General features: G+C 43.9%; 1 protein-coding gene across 1 annotated transcript in view; it reads left to right on the top strand.

Annotated features, from left to right (window-relative positions):
- Window positions 1-6,505: 6,505 nt before the first annotated feature.
- kcnd3 (potassium voltage-gated channel, Shal-related subfamily, member 3) overlaps window positions 6,506-19,906 on the top strand; it is an 81,603-nt gene continuing 68,202 nt past the window's right edge. Inside the window, exon 1 of the mRNA XM_071542498.1 lies at window positions 6,506-7,608. Within this exon, the coding sequence (XP_071398599.1) occupies window positions 6,506-7,608 (1,103 nt within the window). The remainder of the gene's footprint in view (window positions 7,609-19,906) is intronic.

Genomic DNA, 19,906 nt, shown 5'->3' on the forward strand with positions numbered 1-19,906 from the left:
TTGTCCCATCCAGGTGAGGGGTGAGCAGCTGCCCCAAGTGGTGGAGGACTGTGGAGGATTGTGAGATTGACCGCTGGTTAGGTGCATCAGCTTCAATAATGCAGGCTTGTATTGGACCGTGGTGGTGAAAACAGAAGAGCCAGTTGAGCTAGCACTGGGTAAGGATGATGCCCGGGGATGCCCCCCGGGCGCCTTTGGAGTGTACTGGGCATGCCCGACTTGGAGAAGGCCTCGGTGCAGACCCAGGACACTCCGCTGGAGGGGCTACATCTCCCAGCTGACCTGGAAACTCCTCAGGAGGAGTTGGAGGAAAAAGACGCTGGGTGGATAGATGGAGGGATGGATGGATGGATAGATGGATGATGGATGGGAGGATATTCCTTCCTTTTGAATGTGATATCAGGGCCGATCTCTGTGGGATTTTAGCATGGACTTCATCACACAAGCACAGCCTGGAATAAATGGTTAAAAAAATCTTCCTTCCAACCATGTAGAGATTTGCATTTTCTCGATTTTGTACATTCTCTTTTTCTTAACTCTTTTTAACATCCATAAGAAAATTAGTCTCATAACACCGTAATGCCATATCCATAACTTATTATTAAATCATGTTCTGATGCAATTACATTGCACTCATCACACTCTAATTGGATGCCTTGTAATGTCTTGTGAGTAGCACTTCAAAATCAATTAAAGATGTTCTCCCATTTCACAATGTCAGAATTTACAGTCTCACAAAATTTAGAGCAAAATGCATTTAAAAATAAACATATTATATTCTGGAAGCTCTGACAGTGGAAGAAAATTAAACTACCATCCATTCCTTTGCTTCAATCCCTTGCTTGTCAACAAGGGATTGTGCCATAATTAATATTTGTGTATGGGGGATTCACAAACAAGTTCCTTTTGTGGCTTATTAAACTGGTCTGTTTCAAGTGGGTAGCCTTCCCAACAGACCAATCCATCAGACAACAGATCTGGCAAAGATGAAGTAAATTAAAAAGCACAAGCACAAATACAGAAATTAAAATGCACAGCAGTATGAGGGGCCGCAGATGGTGCAGGTATAGTGTGGCATAGGTAGAGCTTTTTAGAGAGGCTTCATAGTGCCTTTGAGAGATACTAAGGCAAGATATGTCATTCATCAATATAAAGCTGTCTGGGGTGCAGGAATACACACTGCCTCATTCCTTGAACGCTTTACAACATGCTGCTGTAGGGCCTGTGTGTGTTCACAGAGGTCAGAAAGTGTGTTGATGCTTGGGAGTCGGTATAGGTCTGGAAGGTCAAAGACCTCTTTACACCTCCCATTGCCCCGAGGAGCACAATGATGAAAGAGACAAGCGGGAATAGAGAGGCAGAGGTGAGTTTCAGGGTCTTTTCTCCCAGCATCTCTGTCTGAGAGCGAGAAAATTCTCCTCCAGCCTGCTTGGCCGTTGCACCCTCTGTCAAAAACTTAGTGTGGGGTATGATCAAATAGGCATGAGCCCAGTGGATAAAATTGCATCATGCATTCCTTACGTTGGCACACTAACGTTCACTTTTAGTTGGATTTTACCCCCTTATCTGTATGGTCCAATGAGCTTTCAACTGCGAGCCACCTCCTTTGGATGACAAGGAGTGAAAATCATGGTTTATTAACTGCATCTATGCTGATGCTGTTGTCTACTGTTACTGAAATGTGCGCTGCAGTGTGCAGAAATATACAAGTCTCAAATGTTGATTTGAGGAGGTGTACAGCCTGCTTTGACAACACTGCTCCCCTCGTCCCTTGGTGAGAGCCAACACAGTTTGGGGCATCGTTACGGGTAGACAAAGCTTGACATTTTGGAGGGTTGGGTTGGGTGTAGGATGTGCTGTCTTAGTCTCTTTGTGTGCTGGAAGGGGGCCAAGAGCACATCTATAACCCCCGTGTGCCATTGACTGCCTTCCTGAACAGTAGACAGAGGGGCTGCCAAGTCTCTGTTTGGCACAGCAGGGATAAACTCCAACACAGTGAGAGACTAAATCCCCAAAGGAAGACTTCAGATACCTAATGGGGATTAGACAAACTAAGAAGGTAGGTTGTGGGGAATTTATGAATAATTGAACGTAAGGAAGCAGACAAACAAACGCACACGGGGGGAAATGTCAAAACAAAAGCCTGTGAGTTTATTCAGGTGAAAAAGTGCATAGGAGAGAAGGAGAGGTTGCGTATTTGAGTGTTTATTTGTGCTTACTTTACTGGATGCTGGTTGTTTGTGTGTGAGTGTGTGTGAGTGTGTGTGTGTGTGTGGGGGGGGGGTTGCATACTGTACAAGAATGTGTACAGAAGTAGGTGTATACGCATGAGTGGATTTGAAACTATATGGTATGGTACAGTGTGTGTGTGTGTGTGTGTGTGTGTGTGTGTGTGTGTGTGTGTGTGTGTGTGTGTGTACCTTGAGGTGGTCATCAGCAGTCAGGAGTTAGCAGTGATATCAAGGTTACAGCACTAAGCGTGATAGAGTGGGGGCAATTACTTGTCACCTTTACCTCAACATTTTCATCAGTACACTGTGCTTATCAGATCAGAGGATTAAGCCAGAGACCCTTTATCTCACATCTTTCACAGAGGAGGTTGAGAGTTGCTGCAAGGACAGATGTACAGACACGGCATCAGGTTGGGGGACAGTATCCTCCTGCTTTGATGCCAGAGGCTTTCACATGTCCTATCGAATGCCTGATATTTTCAATATGTCTGGATCAGTGTACATAAGGATAGATGTAGCTCTTCAATGTGTATATGTACTGCTGATGTACATCTGATAAATATAAAAAGAGAGAAGCCATCCTGAAGCAGAAGTCACATGCTGCCATCTTGAGCAATTTGTTTATAATTGTGAATATGAACAAGACTTCCCAAAAGATATAGAAATTAGAATGCCCACTAATAATGTAATGTCAACCAAGCTGCTCTGTTGACATGAATGGGAAACTGATTAGGTGGACACTGTGACAGTGCTTGGTGTGATAATCCACTGATATGGGCACACTGTCTACCTCAGAGTTGTCAGTACTGCTGTGTAATAAACCTGCTATACTATTATAACAGACTCAATAAGTCCTCAAAGTTTAAAATTTATTGTCAGTCAAGCATGGCTAGTTTGTGTCTCTTGAGGCACGGCAGGACAGAAAGTATTTTGGATTTTAATGTCAATGTAGTGTCTTCAGAGAATTACAGAGGGCAGTTGACCATGCAAAACCGAGTTCAACCCACCTTGTTATTCAGTGACATTTGAATAGTTGGAATCGCTCAAAGACTATCAGTAGAAAAGGCCATTCTGTGTGTTTACGTGTTTGTGTATGTGTTTGTGTGTGTGTATGTCCTAGTACTTCTATTCTTGTGAGAACCGGTTTGAGTTTTAGGAGTGCAGGAGGACATTTTGCAAAGTGGGATAGTATTGGCCAGTCCTCCTTTCTTCAAGGGGCTAGTTTATGGTCAGAGAATTAATGTAGTCAATGGAAGGTCCTCGTAAGGATAGAAGTACAAGGATATGTGTGTGGTTATATGTGTGTATGCGTGTGAGGAGGGCGTCTAATAATGTGTGCTATGCAGTTGTAGCTTACTTATCACTTACAGTTTGTCAAGTGTCACTTAGAGACTGTGAATCTCACTATGTGTGTGTCTGCATCTTTTTTTGTGTATCTGTCAATATCGTGTATGCCGGAGTGCCGTTTTTTTTTTTTTTTTGCGCATGTGTGTATCCGTAATCATAATCAAATGTATGTGTCACAGTCTGTGTATGTGTGTGTGTGTGTGTGTGTGTGTGTTGCATGGCCTGACCCCATTGATATTCCAGTGGACTGGGTATCGGAGGGAGAGGGTCCCGGTTGGTTCAATTAGGGGTGCATATTGCTCTGCAAAGCTTTGAATAATGTGGGTACACAGACATTGACACTGTGTGAGCTTGAATATAAATGACCATATACTCACACAAAGATGACTCTCATCCTAATTATCAGCTTTAGCATTGATGGCTGCGTTGCACATTGCAGACTTGATTGACATCTTTCAATAAAGCTTTGAAAAAGCCAAACTAAACTGACCTATGTGTATTAACTGAACCGATAATGGAAATGACCTGCTGTCTAAATGGATTCAGACATTTCTTGAAACCTGGCTCGGACTCCACCACTAGTCTGAAGGATTTACACTGTAGCCTATCTGTATGTGGTGTTGAACAGCTTGCCGGAGATAGAGGATTGTGCACAGGCTGAGCAAAGGCTGAGCGTTATACTTCACGGAAACCCAAGCTTACTTAGGAGCTATACACCCTGGCACTGCTTCTCCTCAGTGCAGACAGTGATTGCTCTGAGAGGTTTTCCACTGGAGCTCTTTTGTTTTGGAATCTTTGCTTTCATGAGTAAACCTACATGTAGAGATGATAACCAGGCTCTGTAGACACCCAGGCCATCAGAGGAGAATGTAAACTGAGAATATCAAGGACCAACAAATACTGTACCTCAAACTCCACAGGCTATAGAGATACTGTAAAATATTGTTTTCTGCCCTCTTTTATTGTAGTTTTCGGTTATACTATTGGCTGATTCATGTATTGTCAGGCTTTGATGAGGCTCATGTCCTCCTTTAATGCATGTTTCATGTTTACTCTATATAATATGTCTTTTTAAGGGGTATTTTGTGTCTTTGGGGTCTAGACTATCCTGTGGATAAGTGAGGCTGGGAGACGTTGTCTTGTATTAGTCTTTAATGGGTGGAAGTATATTGGTTTAATAGAACACACTGATGAATGGACAGATATCCAATTTCAGTCATATAGAGGAGAAACCTATTTTTTTTGTCAATGAATGTTGACTGTCGACTCTGGAATAGGCTATATTCTTTTATTTTTCTCTTTTTTTTTCTCATCAATGAGTAACCCAGTTTCTGCGCCTCGTTTTGAGTCCCGGTCGGATTGAGGTTTCCCATAAGTGCAGTTTAGTCCACAGTCCGCCGTGCGCGCCGCGGAGAGAGAGAGAGAGAGAGAGAGAGAGAGAGAGAGAGAGAGAGAGAGAGAGAACCTCAGTCCGATCTGTCATTCTGAAAGAGAGAGAGAGAGAGAGAGAGAGAGAGAGCGCTCCTCCTCCGTCAGTTCCCCACCACTCTTCTCCAAAGCCAAGGCGGATGGAAAGACGGTCTTCTCCGCGGAGTCCTCTCATTATTTCTCCCTTCGCATAATGGAAACAGAATTAAAACAGCTGTGGTACGTTACTAGCCGATATTTTTCTGATTTCACCTGAATAGAAACCTTTCCCTCATATGTTTTTCCTGTCTGTTAAATAACTTCTTTATTGCTATTTTTTTTTTTTTTTTAGAAACGCTTTCAGAAATAACCAAACCTACGACCAGCAACGGAACTGCTCTGGAAGAAGGCTGCATTTCTTTGGATGTAGAATTTTGCATTGGTGAGTTAAAATTGAAGAATACAGTTTAGAAAAGGCTGTCGGCAAAATAAAAGCAGTTAAAAAAGACTGTAGCCTATTTAATTGACAATTAGCCTGTAAATTCTGCTGCTTTCGTTTATTCGGCTATTAGGGTTAGTCATTTTTATATCTGAATAGGGATGGTACCATTAGGCTGCGTTTTTCTGTTAAAATACGAAAGACCACATGTCCCCTTTATTTTAACTGATGAATCTTGAGTGAGTAGGCTATAGCGTTTCTTGGTATCTATAAAGATATATCTGCTTTCGTCTATGTCCATCCGAGTTGCAACTCAACAGGTTCTGAATCGCTTGATTGTATCGCAGCTCTCTCAAAGTATAGCCTTGTTGGTTTACCTCTTTCCAGAAAAGACTTTACATAAAAACGACATATACATATTATAATGTATTTGGCTTGGCTTTATTATAACTGTGATATAGTCAATTGGAGTGCTCAGAAGGCTGCAATGAAACTGTAACTCAGTAGAGGGGTTCTGATAAATATTGCCTTAAAGTAGTTATGGGGAAGATGATGCTCATAGGAAATTGCAATATGTCCCTGCAATCACATTACTTACTTACTATATCAAATAGCAATATATTGTAGCCTAAGCAGTGCACCATAAAGGTTTCTCAACCTAAGTGTGCTTTTGATATTATTCCCATTAATTATACTTTTTATGTTGTCTCCAGCTAGACTGCCTTGTTAGTCTATGAGTTATATCTTTGCTTTATTGTCTCCATTGTTACATCCATTCCCTCTTCTCTCTGGCTCACCTTTCCCGCTGGATCTGGTTTCTCTCACTTCACTGTTCTCTCTCCCTACATCTTTAACATTCATATCCTCATATCTCTTCTCTTTCAAATCCTCTTCCTTTTTTCCTGTCTTCCCTTTGTTTGCTCTCACTCTCTTCCCCTGTCACTGTCAAACCCTCGCTCCTGCTCTTCCTATCCTTACAAACCTCCCTCCCTCTCTGCCTCTAGATGGTGAATGAGCTGAAGTCAAGCTGGTTGTGAAGGTGCTGGACTTGTTCCCCCCTACGCCCCAAGCCGGACTCAGCATGGCGGCGGGAGTAGCGGCATGGCTTCCCTTTGCCCGGGCAGCTGCGATCGGCTGGATGCCCGTGGCCAACTTGCCCATGCCCGTGGCACCCACAGAGAAGAACAAGCGGCAAGATGAGCTGATCATCCTTAATGTCAGCGGGCGGCGCTTCCAGACCTGGAAGAACACTCTGGACCGCTATCCAGACACCCTGCTGGGCAGCTCCGAGAAGGAGTTCTTCTACAACGAGGAGACCAAAGAGTACTTCTTCGACCGGGACCCCGACGTGTTCCGCAGCGTGCTCAACTTCTACCGCACGGGCAAGCTCCACTACCCGCGCTACGAGTGCATCTCCTCCTACGATGAGGAGCTGTCTTTCTTCGGCATCATCCCTGAGATCATCGGCGACTGCTGCTACGAAGAGTACAAGGACAGGAAGAGGGAGAACGCAGAGCGTCTGATGGATGACCAGGAGGACAACAAGGACAGCAAGCTGCCCAACATGACCTTCAGGGAGACTATGTGGCGGGCTTTCGAGAACCCCCACACTTCCACCATGGCCCTCGTCTTCTACTACGTCACCGGCTTCTTCATCGCTATCTCTGTCATCACCAACGTGGTGGAGACGGTGCCCTGCGGCACCGTGCCCAACCAGAAGGAGGTGCCGTGCGGCGAGCGCTACACCGTGGCCTTCTTCTGCATGGACACGGCCTGCGTCATGATCTTCACCGTGGAGTACCTGATGCGCCTGTTTGCCGCGCCCAGCCGCTACCGCTTCATGAGGTCCGTCATGAGCATCATCGATGTGGTGGCCATCTTGCCCTACTACATCGGCCTGGTGATGACTGACAATGAGGACGTGAGTGGCGCGTTTGTGACGCTCCGTGTTTTCCGCGTGTTCCGTATCTTTAAGTTCTCCCGTCACTCGCAGGGCCTGCGCATCCTGGGCTACACGCTCAAGAGCTGCGCCTCGGAGCTTGGCTTCCTGCTCTTCTCCCTCACCATGGCCATAATCATCTTTGCTACCGTCATGTTCTACGCAGAGAAGGGTTCCTCCTCCAGCAAATTCACCAGCATCCCAGCCTCCTTCTGGTACACCATCGTTACTATGACGACGCTCGGGTAAGAGCAAAGCAGACACCTCTTTTGTGTGCTTGTGAGTGCTGTGTGTGTATGTGCATGCATGAGTGTATGCCTACTGTATGTGTGTGTGTGCATATGTATGTGGCAGTTGTGTATTTTGTGTGTGAGTGTTGTGTATGTATGTGTATGCTTGATTATGTGGTCCGTGATTTGACTTAAAACATATGTCTGATTCCGCGGCCCAGGAAACATACAATTGCAGAGGAAGTCGGTGCCAAAGCATACTTTACAAACTTTACTCATAGTGACAGAAGACTACAGAGAAAAGGCATTTTTCAGTAGACTGTGTTCTCTGTGTTTTTACAGCCCACAGTATTCTTCTGGGGGTAGAGCAGCCATCAAGATGTTGTGTTCTCTCTCAGTAATGGCTGTGCCATTGCCTGCCCTTTATACATCACCTATGGGAGGAAAGCGTGAGAGAGAGATGCACAGAGAGAGAGAAAAAGACAGAGACAGAGAGAGAGGCAGAGACAGAGAGACAACAAGCAGAAGGACATTATGAGGTAGAGAATGGAGGAAAGGTGAAAGCATCTCAGTGAAACAGAAAAAAAAGAGAAAGAGACAAAGATTACACACTTAATTCCTTCTCCCTGCGGTTAGAAGAAATACTACTTGAGAATGAACCGAGACAGTGACTTGACGTCTTGAGAGTCCCCTCGTTCATTCACTCCGTGCTTTACACTTGTTGTTGGCCTTGAAAATTAAGTGCTTCATGCTATAAAGGCTCTGACGGGGAATATCAAAATACTCTCCATTTTAAGAGGCAAAGGAGTGGTTCAATTATTTGCATTTGGGCACCAGGCATAGATAATTATTGTTATTAAAACACAATCTTTAAAGGCACGCATATTTCCATTTTACACCGGATGCCTAATTAACCTGCCGCCCAGGGCTGCTATAATTGTTTCCTTTCACAAACCTATAAATTGCCTTTGATTGAGTTTTACAAGATGAAGAACATGTTGATGCATTCATTTGTGAGCTCCTGTTTTTCTTCATTTTTATGTCACCATATATTTCCTCCTGTCGTTTTCAGTTATGTTAGCAAGAGGAACCACACATACATGATTTATTCTTACAGTGGGTGAATGCATACTACGTGCATGCACACACATACGTGCACACGTGCACACACACACACACACACACACAAACACAAACACACACAGGTCTGTGATGTGGAACTATTAGACCTAATGGTAATGTGTTTTATGAGGGGCTGCTGTTGTGGATGTGTGACTCAGACTGAGAGGCTGACAAATTGCAGCATCCCGCTAAATGTCAGAGTCATGGAGGCCATAAATGGCTCTGAGCTCATTGCTGTGACACGCTTGGCACCCTGTCATCATGCCCTGCCATTCACAACCTGCCCCGAAGATCTGGTGTGGAGCAGCTGTTTGATTCTGGATGGGTTGTTCGGTCTCTTGAGAGATGAATAGCCACTGAATGGTGGAAAATATCATTCTTTGTCCTATTGTCTGTTAATTCTGTGCACACGCTCTGTAGCTAGCACTGCTGTCCATGCTAGCATATACTCTCTCATGCTCTACCCATCTCTCCCCCAGCGGAGTGAGACCTGAGTCGCTAAACCGGTCTCCTGTTGCTTTTAAGATTGTCGTGGAGGAGAGTGTGTGTGTGTGTGTGTGTGTGTGTCAAGAAGAGGGTGTGTGTTGGGGGGGGGGGTTGAGCTTGGCCTCATCAATAAAGCAAGGGGCCAGAAGTGGGTGTCAGAGTGACTAATGATGTGGCCCACTACATCTGCTGACTAATGTAAACCTGCCTGACATTCTGCTCTCTGCTCTCTGTTTACGTCATAAACACACACACACACATACACGCACATTCACGCACATGCACGCACACATGCACCGACCCGTCCACACACACACACACATGCACCCACCCATCCACACACACACACACACACACACACACACACACACACACACACACACTGACACACACACTGACAGCACACAGTCAGGTGCACATTTGTGCACGTGTAAACACACAAACACAGAGACCGCTGTGTATTGTCTTGTGTGTGTCTGCTCTGAGTCCTTGTGTGTGGGTTTTCCTGACGATATGCGTAGGTCTGTTTCACAGGGTCATCCAAATCATCCAATGAGTCGAGTTTGTAATTAGAAATTCAGAAGTACCAGCTCTGTTCAAACTTTTTCACTCTTTTCCCCACCAAGTCATATTAGAATCTTTGGAAAAGTATCCTGGCTGTCTGCTGTGCAGCCATTTGTGCTCATCTGACTGAATAAGATGAAAACCAGTTCCCACAGATGATGTTTTTCCTTGACTTCTTGTCTTCCTGTCTACTTGCCTCGGGGCTTAGTTTTGTGCTGTTGAGAGTGCGTTCGGCTTTGTTCTCCTCCCGGAGACACTCATATCATCTGCACTCTCATGTTTAATTTACTGCTAACTTGTGTGCTTTTCCCCTAGTGTTTGTGCTGCACTTAGAGAAATATTGTGTTCGTGTGTGTTTTGAGTTTTGATGTGTGTGTGTATATGTGTATGCACGCATGTCTGATTGTGTGTTTGCATGCACAAATCCGTGTTTATTATCACTCTGACACGCAGACTGCCTCCCAACAAGGGTGCCCTACCTGTGCCACATACATGCTGCTTTGCCTGCTGTGGCTTTTATGAGTGTATTGTTTATCTGACAATAATCCAGACTGAATCAGAATCCATAATCCCCCCCGCAACAATAGGCAATGAAACACCAGGTGAATAGCTGTTTGGAGTACAGCTCGCCTCTTGCCCTGGAAATGGAGGATGGTTCCATAACAACAACATGGCAGAAGAGGAGCGAAATAGAGGGTGGGGTGAGAGAGAGGAAAAGAGAGAGAATGAAGGATGGAGAAAAAAGAGAGACGAGTGGACATAGAGACAGTTGTGCGTCCATTTACTGCATCTGCCCTTTGATTCATACCAAAACCCGATTGGAGCAGGAGACACAGGGGACGTAGTTTGGCACAAACTGGTTTCAGAACAAAAAAGCTTAAAGCCTAAATCCTACAAATTAAGGGAGGCAAGCAGGCACACAGTGTATGGGAGGCTTTAGTTACAGCAGAGACATTTAGGGAATAGGACTTGTGAGGGATTTTACTCCTAGGTTGTTAACCAAATTGATTTTGACCTTTGAAAGAGAATCACTGTTAGGATTTGTCATATTTGGTTGAACCCATATAATAAACCGTTTTCTGTTTGGGTAGGAAGAGAGGGAGAGAGGGTGGAACAGTGGGAAGTGAAGAGATTGAGGTGAGAAGGATAAAGTGCTTGTGTGGGTTTGAGAGAGAGAGAGAGGTAGTGACCTCTAAACCTGAACTATGAGTTAGCGGTCCATCCAGACTTCAAGAAGTTCACTTGCATTGTAAAACAGGCACAGTAAAATAATTAAATAAAATAAGCCTTAATAGCCCTAGTGTGATCCCAGTTTGTAATTACTTTTAGCGGCAGTAAAGTTTGTAATGGTCTTTAACCAGATTTTTGGCTTACATATCTAATAAGTATATTCATAATCTGTTTCAAGACTAGTTTTTTCATACTGGATAATGGCGCTTAGTGTTGGGACCAAGAGCTTTGCTAGCTTACATTTTAATCATCTAAAGTCTAATGTATTATTACAGCTGAACTTTGTTGTGCCAAAAACCTGGGAGAATGGAGGTTGTTGGGAGTAGGAAATGTTCAGCACACTAAAATGTGTTGAAATTACAAAGGAAGACAAATTAAAAATATTCAAGAGCATGTATGTATACATATTATAAAATACTTTGTTTTTATTGCAGATGCATGTATTGACTTCTAACAATAAGTCGAAATCAATACAACAGACTATGTTTTTGGTCATCAAAAGACAAATTCTGGGGTGAGATACTTCACTCCTCTATACTTGTGCAAATATCAACCATTGTCACTTATTACAGCACTTTAGAAAGTCATTTTCTCCTCTTCTACCCTTTTCTCTTTACCAAGAGTATCTAATTATGTAATAAAAGGAAGTGAAAGTTCTATTATTTTTAAAATGTAACTATGAATCCTCACTCCTTAACTGTGAATTTTCACACAACTCCCACAATCTTTTTCATGTATTCAGAAAAAAAACATACGTCATCGGCACAAATGCTCCACAGGACTGTACAGAATCTGCATTTGCTCTCCTCTTTATGCCTATTTGGTAGTCAGTTGACAACACTGAGGTTCGATAAGCAGGGATCTTCTCTAAGTCTTTTTATTGACATATTTGGGTCACTGAGCTTGATTTTGTAAGAACTGGGAATCCATGTTTTACAGTCAGATCTCTGGCTTTTCTGACACATTGCAATCCAATTGGTTCTAGTGGTTTCTTAAAATGTGTTCTATTGCAAAATGCAGAACATCTCCAGCATTCTCTGTGCATCGTGTCATCGGTGCGGACTCATTAGGTTCTTCCAATTGATACAGACTACAGTATTGATGAGAGCTGGAGCGTTGCGTTGTGTTGCGGTCATTAGCATAGCCAGGCCAGACTATGATTAATATCCTAATCAGAGACCAGCTTCTTCTGATCGCTGCTCCTCCAAGATCAATACAATCCTCTGTGTCTCCCACACAGCCACACAAAGACCGCTCACATACACTCTGTTGTTGGCTAAGGTTTAGCGCACATGGACAGTGAGTGTGTGTGTGTGTGTGTGTGTGTGTATTTGCCTGCTTGTGTGATGTCCATGTGCGCATGTGTGTGTCTTGTGAATATGCATGTGCTTCCACCCCCTTTTCACAACTCATTGTCACCTTGCTCAGATTTATAGTGCATTTATCTCGGAGCCAACAGGCTGTGAAAAGCGGTGATCAATGCAGATGAGTGGGTATTGATAGGGCAGTATAGAGCAACGTGGGGGCCTTTGTTACCGCTCCTAATTAGAATGGGTGATGAGAGGTTGACGGAAAGATAGCGGCTAAATGTGATGTCACTGATCCTTCATCTTTAATTTATGAGAGTGGTTAGAGAAGCCCTTTAGCCCCTAGTGATTTTGGTTCAGGTCTGTTCTTAACCTTCATAGTTAAAGATGAGAAGATTGGTGATGGGCTAACCTGCTCTTACATCAGTCAATACAGTCAGGTTTCATATTTAGAGTCTTTATAATGACTGGATGATTAATTATGCCCCCTGTTTTCAAACCTTGACATGTCAGACACTGCAGGGGTTAGGACTGCGAGTGATTTATGGCTCTGCGTCATGGCTATGTGCAACAGGTAAGAAATGTGGGATGAGAGACAGTACAACAACAATAACAACACTGCAACAACAATGAGAGCCTAATAGTTGAAGCTTTCAGCCAGGCCCAATGGTTTGTATGTATTGAAAGAATGTTGACATGTCATTATAGGATAAATTCAAGGTTATTTGTCCCAAATGGTTCTTGTAGCATGGCAACAACAACACAAGACGACACTAATATAACAGACTACAAAAATAAAAATAGTGAAATGCTAAATGCTAGAAAATAGTGTGCAATGACCCAGTGGATGCATCCATGTTAAGTGTATATCAGCAACAAGTGATAATAATACTCAAAAAAATACAGTACTAAAGTGACCGGCAATACTGTAATCGATAGCAGCAAGAAAAACGTCATCAGCAACAACATCGTCATCAGCATCAACATCAACATCCTCTTCATGATCATCATCATCATCAACTCTGTCATCATCATCATCATCATCATCATCACCACCATTGTCACCATACCATCTCTTCATCCCTGAATTAAGTAGGGCAATAGCCAATGCCATGAATGAGTGCTAATACCTATTTATCTTGACTTTGGGGACAAATACAATTACAGAATAAATCTTGGACATTACAGAAAATCCACCATATTTTTATATTCCTATACAGAAAGATATAGATGCTTGTGTATAATATATTTGCCATCTTTCTTACTGACTGTGGAAACAAACCAGAGTGGCCTGTAGTTGTCTGAGTGTATTTAAAAGCTGCAGTTACATCTACAGTCACCTCTGTCCCTAAGATGGTTTCCATACAGCGCTGACCTCCATGTGAACTCACTGATACCAAAATGATTCATTATCCCAAGGCCTCCTGGATGAATGGGGACGTCTCCAAGCCTTTCTACACACACACACACACACACACACACACACACACACACACACACACACACACACACACACACACACACACACAAGCACATGCTAACACACACACAAACGTATCTATCTGAAAAAAATTGAATTTCCCCCAACTCTTGGTTTGACCTCCCTATTGTTAATCTCCCCTCACTTTCTCCCTCCTCGCCCTCACCGCCCTCCTCCTCCTCTTCCTCCTCCTCCTCGCCCCCCTCCTGCTCCTCCTACTCCTCCTCGCTGTGCCCTCCAGAGGACTGGGTGTCTGTGTAGAGACACAAGAGAGAGGATGTGCTCAATGCTGCTGCCTCACAGCCAACCCACTGACCCTCGTGCCTCTTGCTACCAGATAAAAAGCAACAGAAAGGAGGTCAGAAAATAGAAATGCCAGTCCATTTTCACCTCTCTTACCTTATTTTCTCTCTCTCTCTCTCTCTGTCTCTCCACCATTTTTTCCCCTGCTTTCACTCTGTCCCTCACTGTCCCCGTCCCTCTCCTCCCCTCTCCTCCTTTCTCCACTTTCTTTTTCTCTGCCCTGCTGTAATGATGTGTCGCCCTGAGGCAATGTGTGTGTGTGTGTGTGTGTGCGTGCGCATCTGGATGTGTTTAAGTGATGTTTACTATGTGTCTGGTTCTCTCCCACTGCTAAAAAGTATGTTCTGTTCTTTAACTCAGTGTACCTTGCTAAGGTAATTATGTGCTTCCACATTTAGTTTCAGGTCCGTGGCGGCTGACTTGTGAATGACTATATTGGGGTTGTTATATACATAGCGGAAAATCACTGGAGTCATTTTCTAGGTCCACAGTTTCCAGGTACACATCAATAATCAGCAACATTTTCAGTTTTCTGCCTATACCAGTGAATGTAACTTACAACATGCTATTGCTGTCATCAGCAGTTGAAAATCAGTCAGTCTACAAACTTTAAAAGAAAACAGTCTGTAACCTTTATATGAATAGTAAATAAGACTTAAACAAGTCTAAAGGAAGGCATGTACTAGCTGGTAGAGCTGGTGCCTGCTGGTTGTGTTTTTGTGTTTCAGGTCGCACAAGTCAATACTGCACCCCAGTCTCTCTTCTGAAACCTGCCACTGAGTGAACTATTTTCAGCTCACATAGATTCTTGCTCAGGCTCCTCTGTTTTGTTGTTGCTACTTATTTTACCCTCTTTTCATGCCGAGATCTGGCTGGTTGCCCATTTTTTGAAAAGAGTATCGAGCGCCAAGGCTTTCAAGCTTGTGTGAGATGCATTTACCTGGCCACCTGTCAGCCAAGGGGGGAGTGTGCTGTGGCCAATGTGACTGTGAAGGGTAATTGACAGGGAGGGTCTTTCACTAAGGTATTTCAAGCGTGTTCTTTGTTTTGCCGCCCCCTTTCATCATTGACGTGCCATGCATGCAAATGCTGTCCTGTCATAGGACACTGTGTCCTGACTAACTTCATCTAAACTAACTGGGCTAAAGTGATTGGAGTGACGCTCAAGGTACTGAAGCACAGGAACAGTATGTCAGATGTGTGAGGATTTCATTATATCATCTCTCTCTCTCTCTCTCTCTCGCTCTCTCTCGCTCTCTCGCTCTCTCTCTCACACCCTCTCTCTCTCTCTCTCTCTCAGTCACAGCTGATTGCCTTCAGCCATGGTCCCTCCGTGCCCACTATGCTTGTGCCCACTCCTCCAATTCAATTACCAGCAGGCTCTCAGAGAAGAGCCTGAAATTGAGGCAGTGATTATCAGTTTCCAGGGTGTTTAGCCGCATCCTGGACAGCTGATGGCTGCTGCCTGCTGAGTGGGACTGGGGAGACACGGTGAAGCCTGTCCCACTGCATCAAGCCCTAGATCCCCCTCTCTTCGTCTACTGCACCAGGCAGACTATGTCGAAGTGTGTGTGTGTGTGTGTGTGTGTGTGTGTGTGAGTCTGTGTTTTGTGTCTCTGTCTATGCGTATGCTAACTCCTCTTCGGTTAGATTTCACTGCACGGCTTATATCAGGGCCGATTTCAGAAGAAGATTACAGCATCGCTTAGTGGCATTGTGGCATTGTTCTAGTCGTTTTATTGGAGTGGCCCTTGATATAGTTGGCTTTGAGCAAACGCTTACAACACTGCCTTGAATGTAAACAAGGATAGATTAGACTGTATTGTCTCCACTGGGCAGACACGCTCATTATTGAGTAGATAATGGGGGCTGAAGTGAATGTGAGTGATAGTTCTCCATATATGTAGGCCAAGTTATAGAAATAAATCGCCTCTCATTTCCCTGTAGAGAATGTGATAAACGCTGGCTGAATGACTCTGATTAATCTGCCCAGATTCACAGCCAAGGCTTTTGAATAGGTAGACGTCATTGTTCCATTTATTTGTGCTCTCTCACTCTCTCGTGCTGACACATAACACATATGCATCTTCTCTTCTCTCTCTCTCTCTCTCTCTCTGTCTCTCCCATTCTCTCTCTTTCGCTCTCTCTCTTGGCATACTATAATTCATAAACTGTGTTCTGTGCTGATTATCCAGGGTGACAAAAGCAATTGTTCTGCAACACTAAATCTGTGGGGATTAATGCTTGTCTCTGGAGCTGTTCCCCTGCCTTGGTGTGTTTGTGTGTGTGTGTGTGTGTGTGTGTGTGTGTGCATTAGGTTGCCTACGTCCTACTGACTCCTCTCCTCTCCTCTCCTCTCCTCATTAAAACATTTTCTCTGTGCCCTGACAGGCTGCTATGAGGATGATCTTACTAAAGCTTTCTTGCCACGATGTTTGATTTGCTGCAGTATATAAAAGCGCACTTCTAACTCCACAATTTAACATTCCCAATGCTCATACTATATTATAGTGCTGAGCTCCAGTGAAACACCTGGTGCAGCTCTTCTTTGAGGCAGGGAATATGAATTACAGACTTCTCTACTATTTGTTGCCATTCTGTCTGGTCCCTTCATGGATATAGGATGTGTCCTTCACAAAGCTGAGAGTGACCTTTTTCTCACGCAAACTTCTTTGGGGGATTACCCATGCTGAGGGATTAATACTGCCATGTGCCAGCTGACAGCACCAACCACTGAGAAGAGCATAAAAGTCAAGTCACGGCTTAACATCACTAATAGATTTCAGTAAGCCTTTTTTTCCCTTCAAAGGTTGACTAGTGGCAATATTAATTCAATTTCCTAACCCGTCTTGTGAGTAACCCCTCTTCCACCTCTCTCACAAGGCCATGGTCCACTACCGCTCAGTAAGAGATTTCACCAGCCTCATTTCAGAGGCGACAAGCTGCGTTATGTTTTAATCTTATTAGTATTGAATTAACAAAACATCAATTACATGCCCAAAACAGAAGCTCATAAGTTCATCCAATTTCCAGCTGGTATGCAATATTGATTTAGAGACCGTTCTCAAGGCTGGGGATTCGTCAAAGGTATCACTTTACTGCGGATAACAAATCATGTTGAATGTACAGTAGCATCAGGAAACCAGTTGAGCTGCTTAGGGAAGATGGGCCATAACCTTGATACAGTATACATGGACAATACCCTTCAGGTATTACATATGAGGGACAACTGAACACGTGTGCCGTGTGGGAAGATCGATCTTGTATCTGTGCAGAGACACAAGTGCTTTTGCGGTATTCAGTGGATAGGACATAACCTCAGAGGAGATCTATACTGGAAATAGGATATTAACTGAACATGAGGTGGGCAGATGGGGTGCAAGGAAGGGAGGAGCTGTCATTACATTTAGTCTCTCTGTAAAGTTCTATTTAGTTCAATTTACTAAAAGCTATCCAATTTAGGACAAAAATCACTATCTGAAATGTATCAGTTGCTGTTCCTAAAATACAGAGGATCCAATCTGTAAAAGTGTCATTTCGGCAACCAAGAACTTCACCTCCTTAATATCCTTTGAAAGCATTGTAATTTGTTTTAATTTTGCGCCATCAATCATTTTGCCGTCAGTGTCACTTTTTTATAAATGGCGAGAGATTTTATTTTGAAATGAAACTCTTCAGATATCAGTTGCAATATGTAATCTAAAATGCTATCTCACTTTATTGATCAGCGCTCTTATCTCTCTCCGTCTCTCTGTTTCTCTTTATTACATATTGCATCTTCCTCTATCTTCTGTCTCTCGTTCTCTTTGCCTCACTCCCTCAGATATTCATCTAACTTTCCATTCTCTTTCTGTTTTCTCTCCACCTACATTATAATGTTGTGGAAAGGCTTGTGTGTAAAATCTCCATCTCTGCATATTCTGACTTAATTATATTGTGGTAAAACTGGTACATTTCCTTTCCATCCTTGCACTACAATGCCTTACAGACCTACACAAGCATGCATGTCCCACCCACACACACACACACACACACACACACACACACACACACACACAGTGACTTTGAACATAACTATGTGCAGTGAGTATCTTGTATCACTGCAGTGCAGAGGAACATTTTCCATACAACATCATCTCAAACCAGGCTCTATTACAATTAATTTATCAGAGTTTCTGCTCTCTGCTCAATAGCCTTGGGCATGTGTAGACACACAGCAGGGGAATCTCATCTCCCCAGCATGTTTGTGAGGTGAAAGAGAAAATCCTCCGCCGTTCATTATTAATACTGAGAGAGTAAGGGATGAGGAGGAGAGGGATGAAGCACAAGGACATATAAATCCCATTGATTCGATCTTAGTCCCTTTAACATTCACACACACAGAACAACATGGTGTGCGACTTAATTGCATTTCACAGAGGGTTGTTACATTTCAGAGAGAATTCACGGTAATGAATAGATAAACACTCTCGGTGGAGCCTATACTTCTAGAAAGTTAATATAGAAATTTCCCTCCGCTGCTCCGGTAGAATGAGAATTAGCTGTATGTCTCTCTGAAGGGATTCACTGCTGATCGCACACCGTCCCCCATGGCTCAGACACATTAGAATTTAAAACATGTTCGGCTTGTTTCTGCATCTCTGGGGGATACTTATCAGAAATAGAAAAACACAGATGCTATTGCCCTTTCGCCGCACAACATATTGACATTTTGAAAAAAAGAAAACTATCCTTTTATTTTACAGTTGAATCACTGCACACTGTCTCCCGGTTCTCTCCACTACAGCAAACACTTTGCATTCTCAGTGAGCTGTCTGCATGGCTAAAACTCCTGTACCAGCCTTGGGGATTTATCTGTCCATGCTATCCAGGTTCCTATCCACTCCCATTACCAATGTGGCTAATCAGTGTTGAGCGGCGACTATAGCGGCAGCCTAATGGGTGGATGTAGATCAGGCCGTGGTGATGGATGCTGTAGGCTAGTGCTTCAGACCATGATGGATGTTCGCAGGCCAGGTGGACTAGGCTGGCAGCAGGTGGCTGGAAGTGGAACAACAGCTTCCCATAGTTCCCCCTGGCCAGACACACTTTGGCCAGGCAGGGCTCTGGGCGCTGTCCCGTCCATGGCTCCGTGAGTTGTAGTCATCGGGATGGCAGTGGACTTGATGAGCTGCATGCATGCATGAGCCAGCAAGTCAGAAACAAAATTGTCAAGAGAGAAGAGACTGAGAGGAGGATGAGTGACAGACAGAGAGCGAGAGAGAGAGAGAGAGAGAGAGAGAGAGAGAGAGAGAGAAAGAGAGAGAGGCGACAGAGATGGAGTCAGCTCTGCTGTCGGCCTGCTGTGTCTCGCTCCGTGTTTCTGTGGCTGTGCTCTAGCTGTACCATAGGGGAGCTGTGACTTTTAAACAGATGCAGATGAGGCCTGGGCTGCTATAATTAGCAGTGTGAATTGTGATTGTGAATCGCACGTTCACGCTTTCAATTAACCGTTACCTGTTTCTTTCCTGCAGCATAAAACAGTTTGAGCTGAGCTTACTCCTTGAAGTCATGTCATGTAAAATGTTAGCTATCTCGTTCCTTCATACCCTTGGACAGTTGACCTCTCATGGCTGTTTATCCCGGCTTACCGCACCCACAGTGAGTTTGACCAAAGCACCCTGTACCACCACTGAGACAGAGAAAGACTTGAAGAGAGGGGAGGCGGGGAGAAACCTGAAGTGGAAGTGAAAGCAGGGAGGTTGAGGGTAGAATATACAATTGGTGTAGCTCAGGTTGTAGAGTGCAATCCATTGACCATCAAGTCAGGAGAGACAAAGAG

This window comes from Centroberyx affinis, unplaced genomic scaffold, assembly GCF_046629955.1.
Source record: "Centroberyx affinis isolate AG114_WGS23_722 - 3 ecotype Tasmania unplaced genomic scaffold, CSIRO-AGI_Caff_v1 ptg004114l_1, whole genome shotgun sequence".
NCBI lineage: Eukaryota > Metazoa > Chordata > Actinopteri > Beryciformes > Berycidae > Centroberyx > Centroberyx affinis.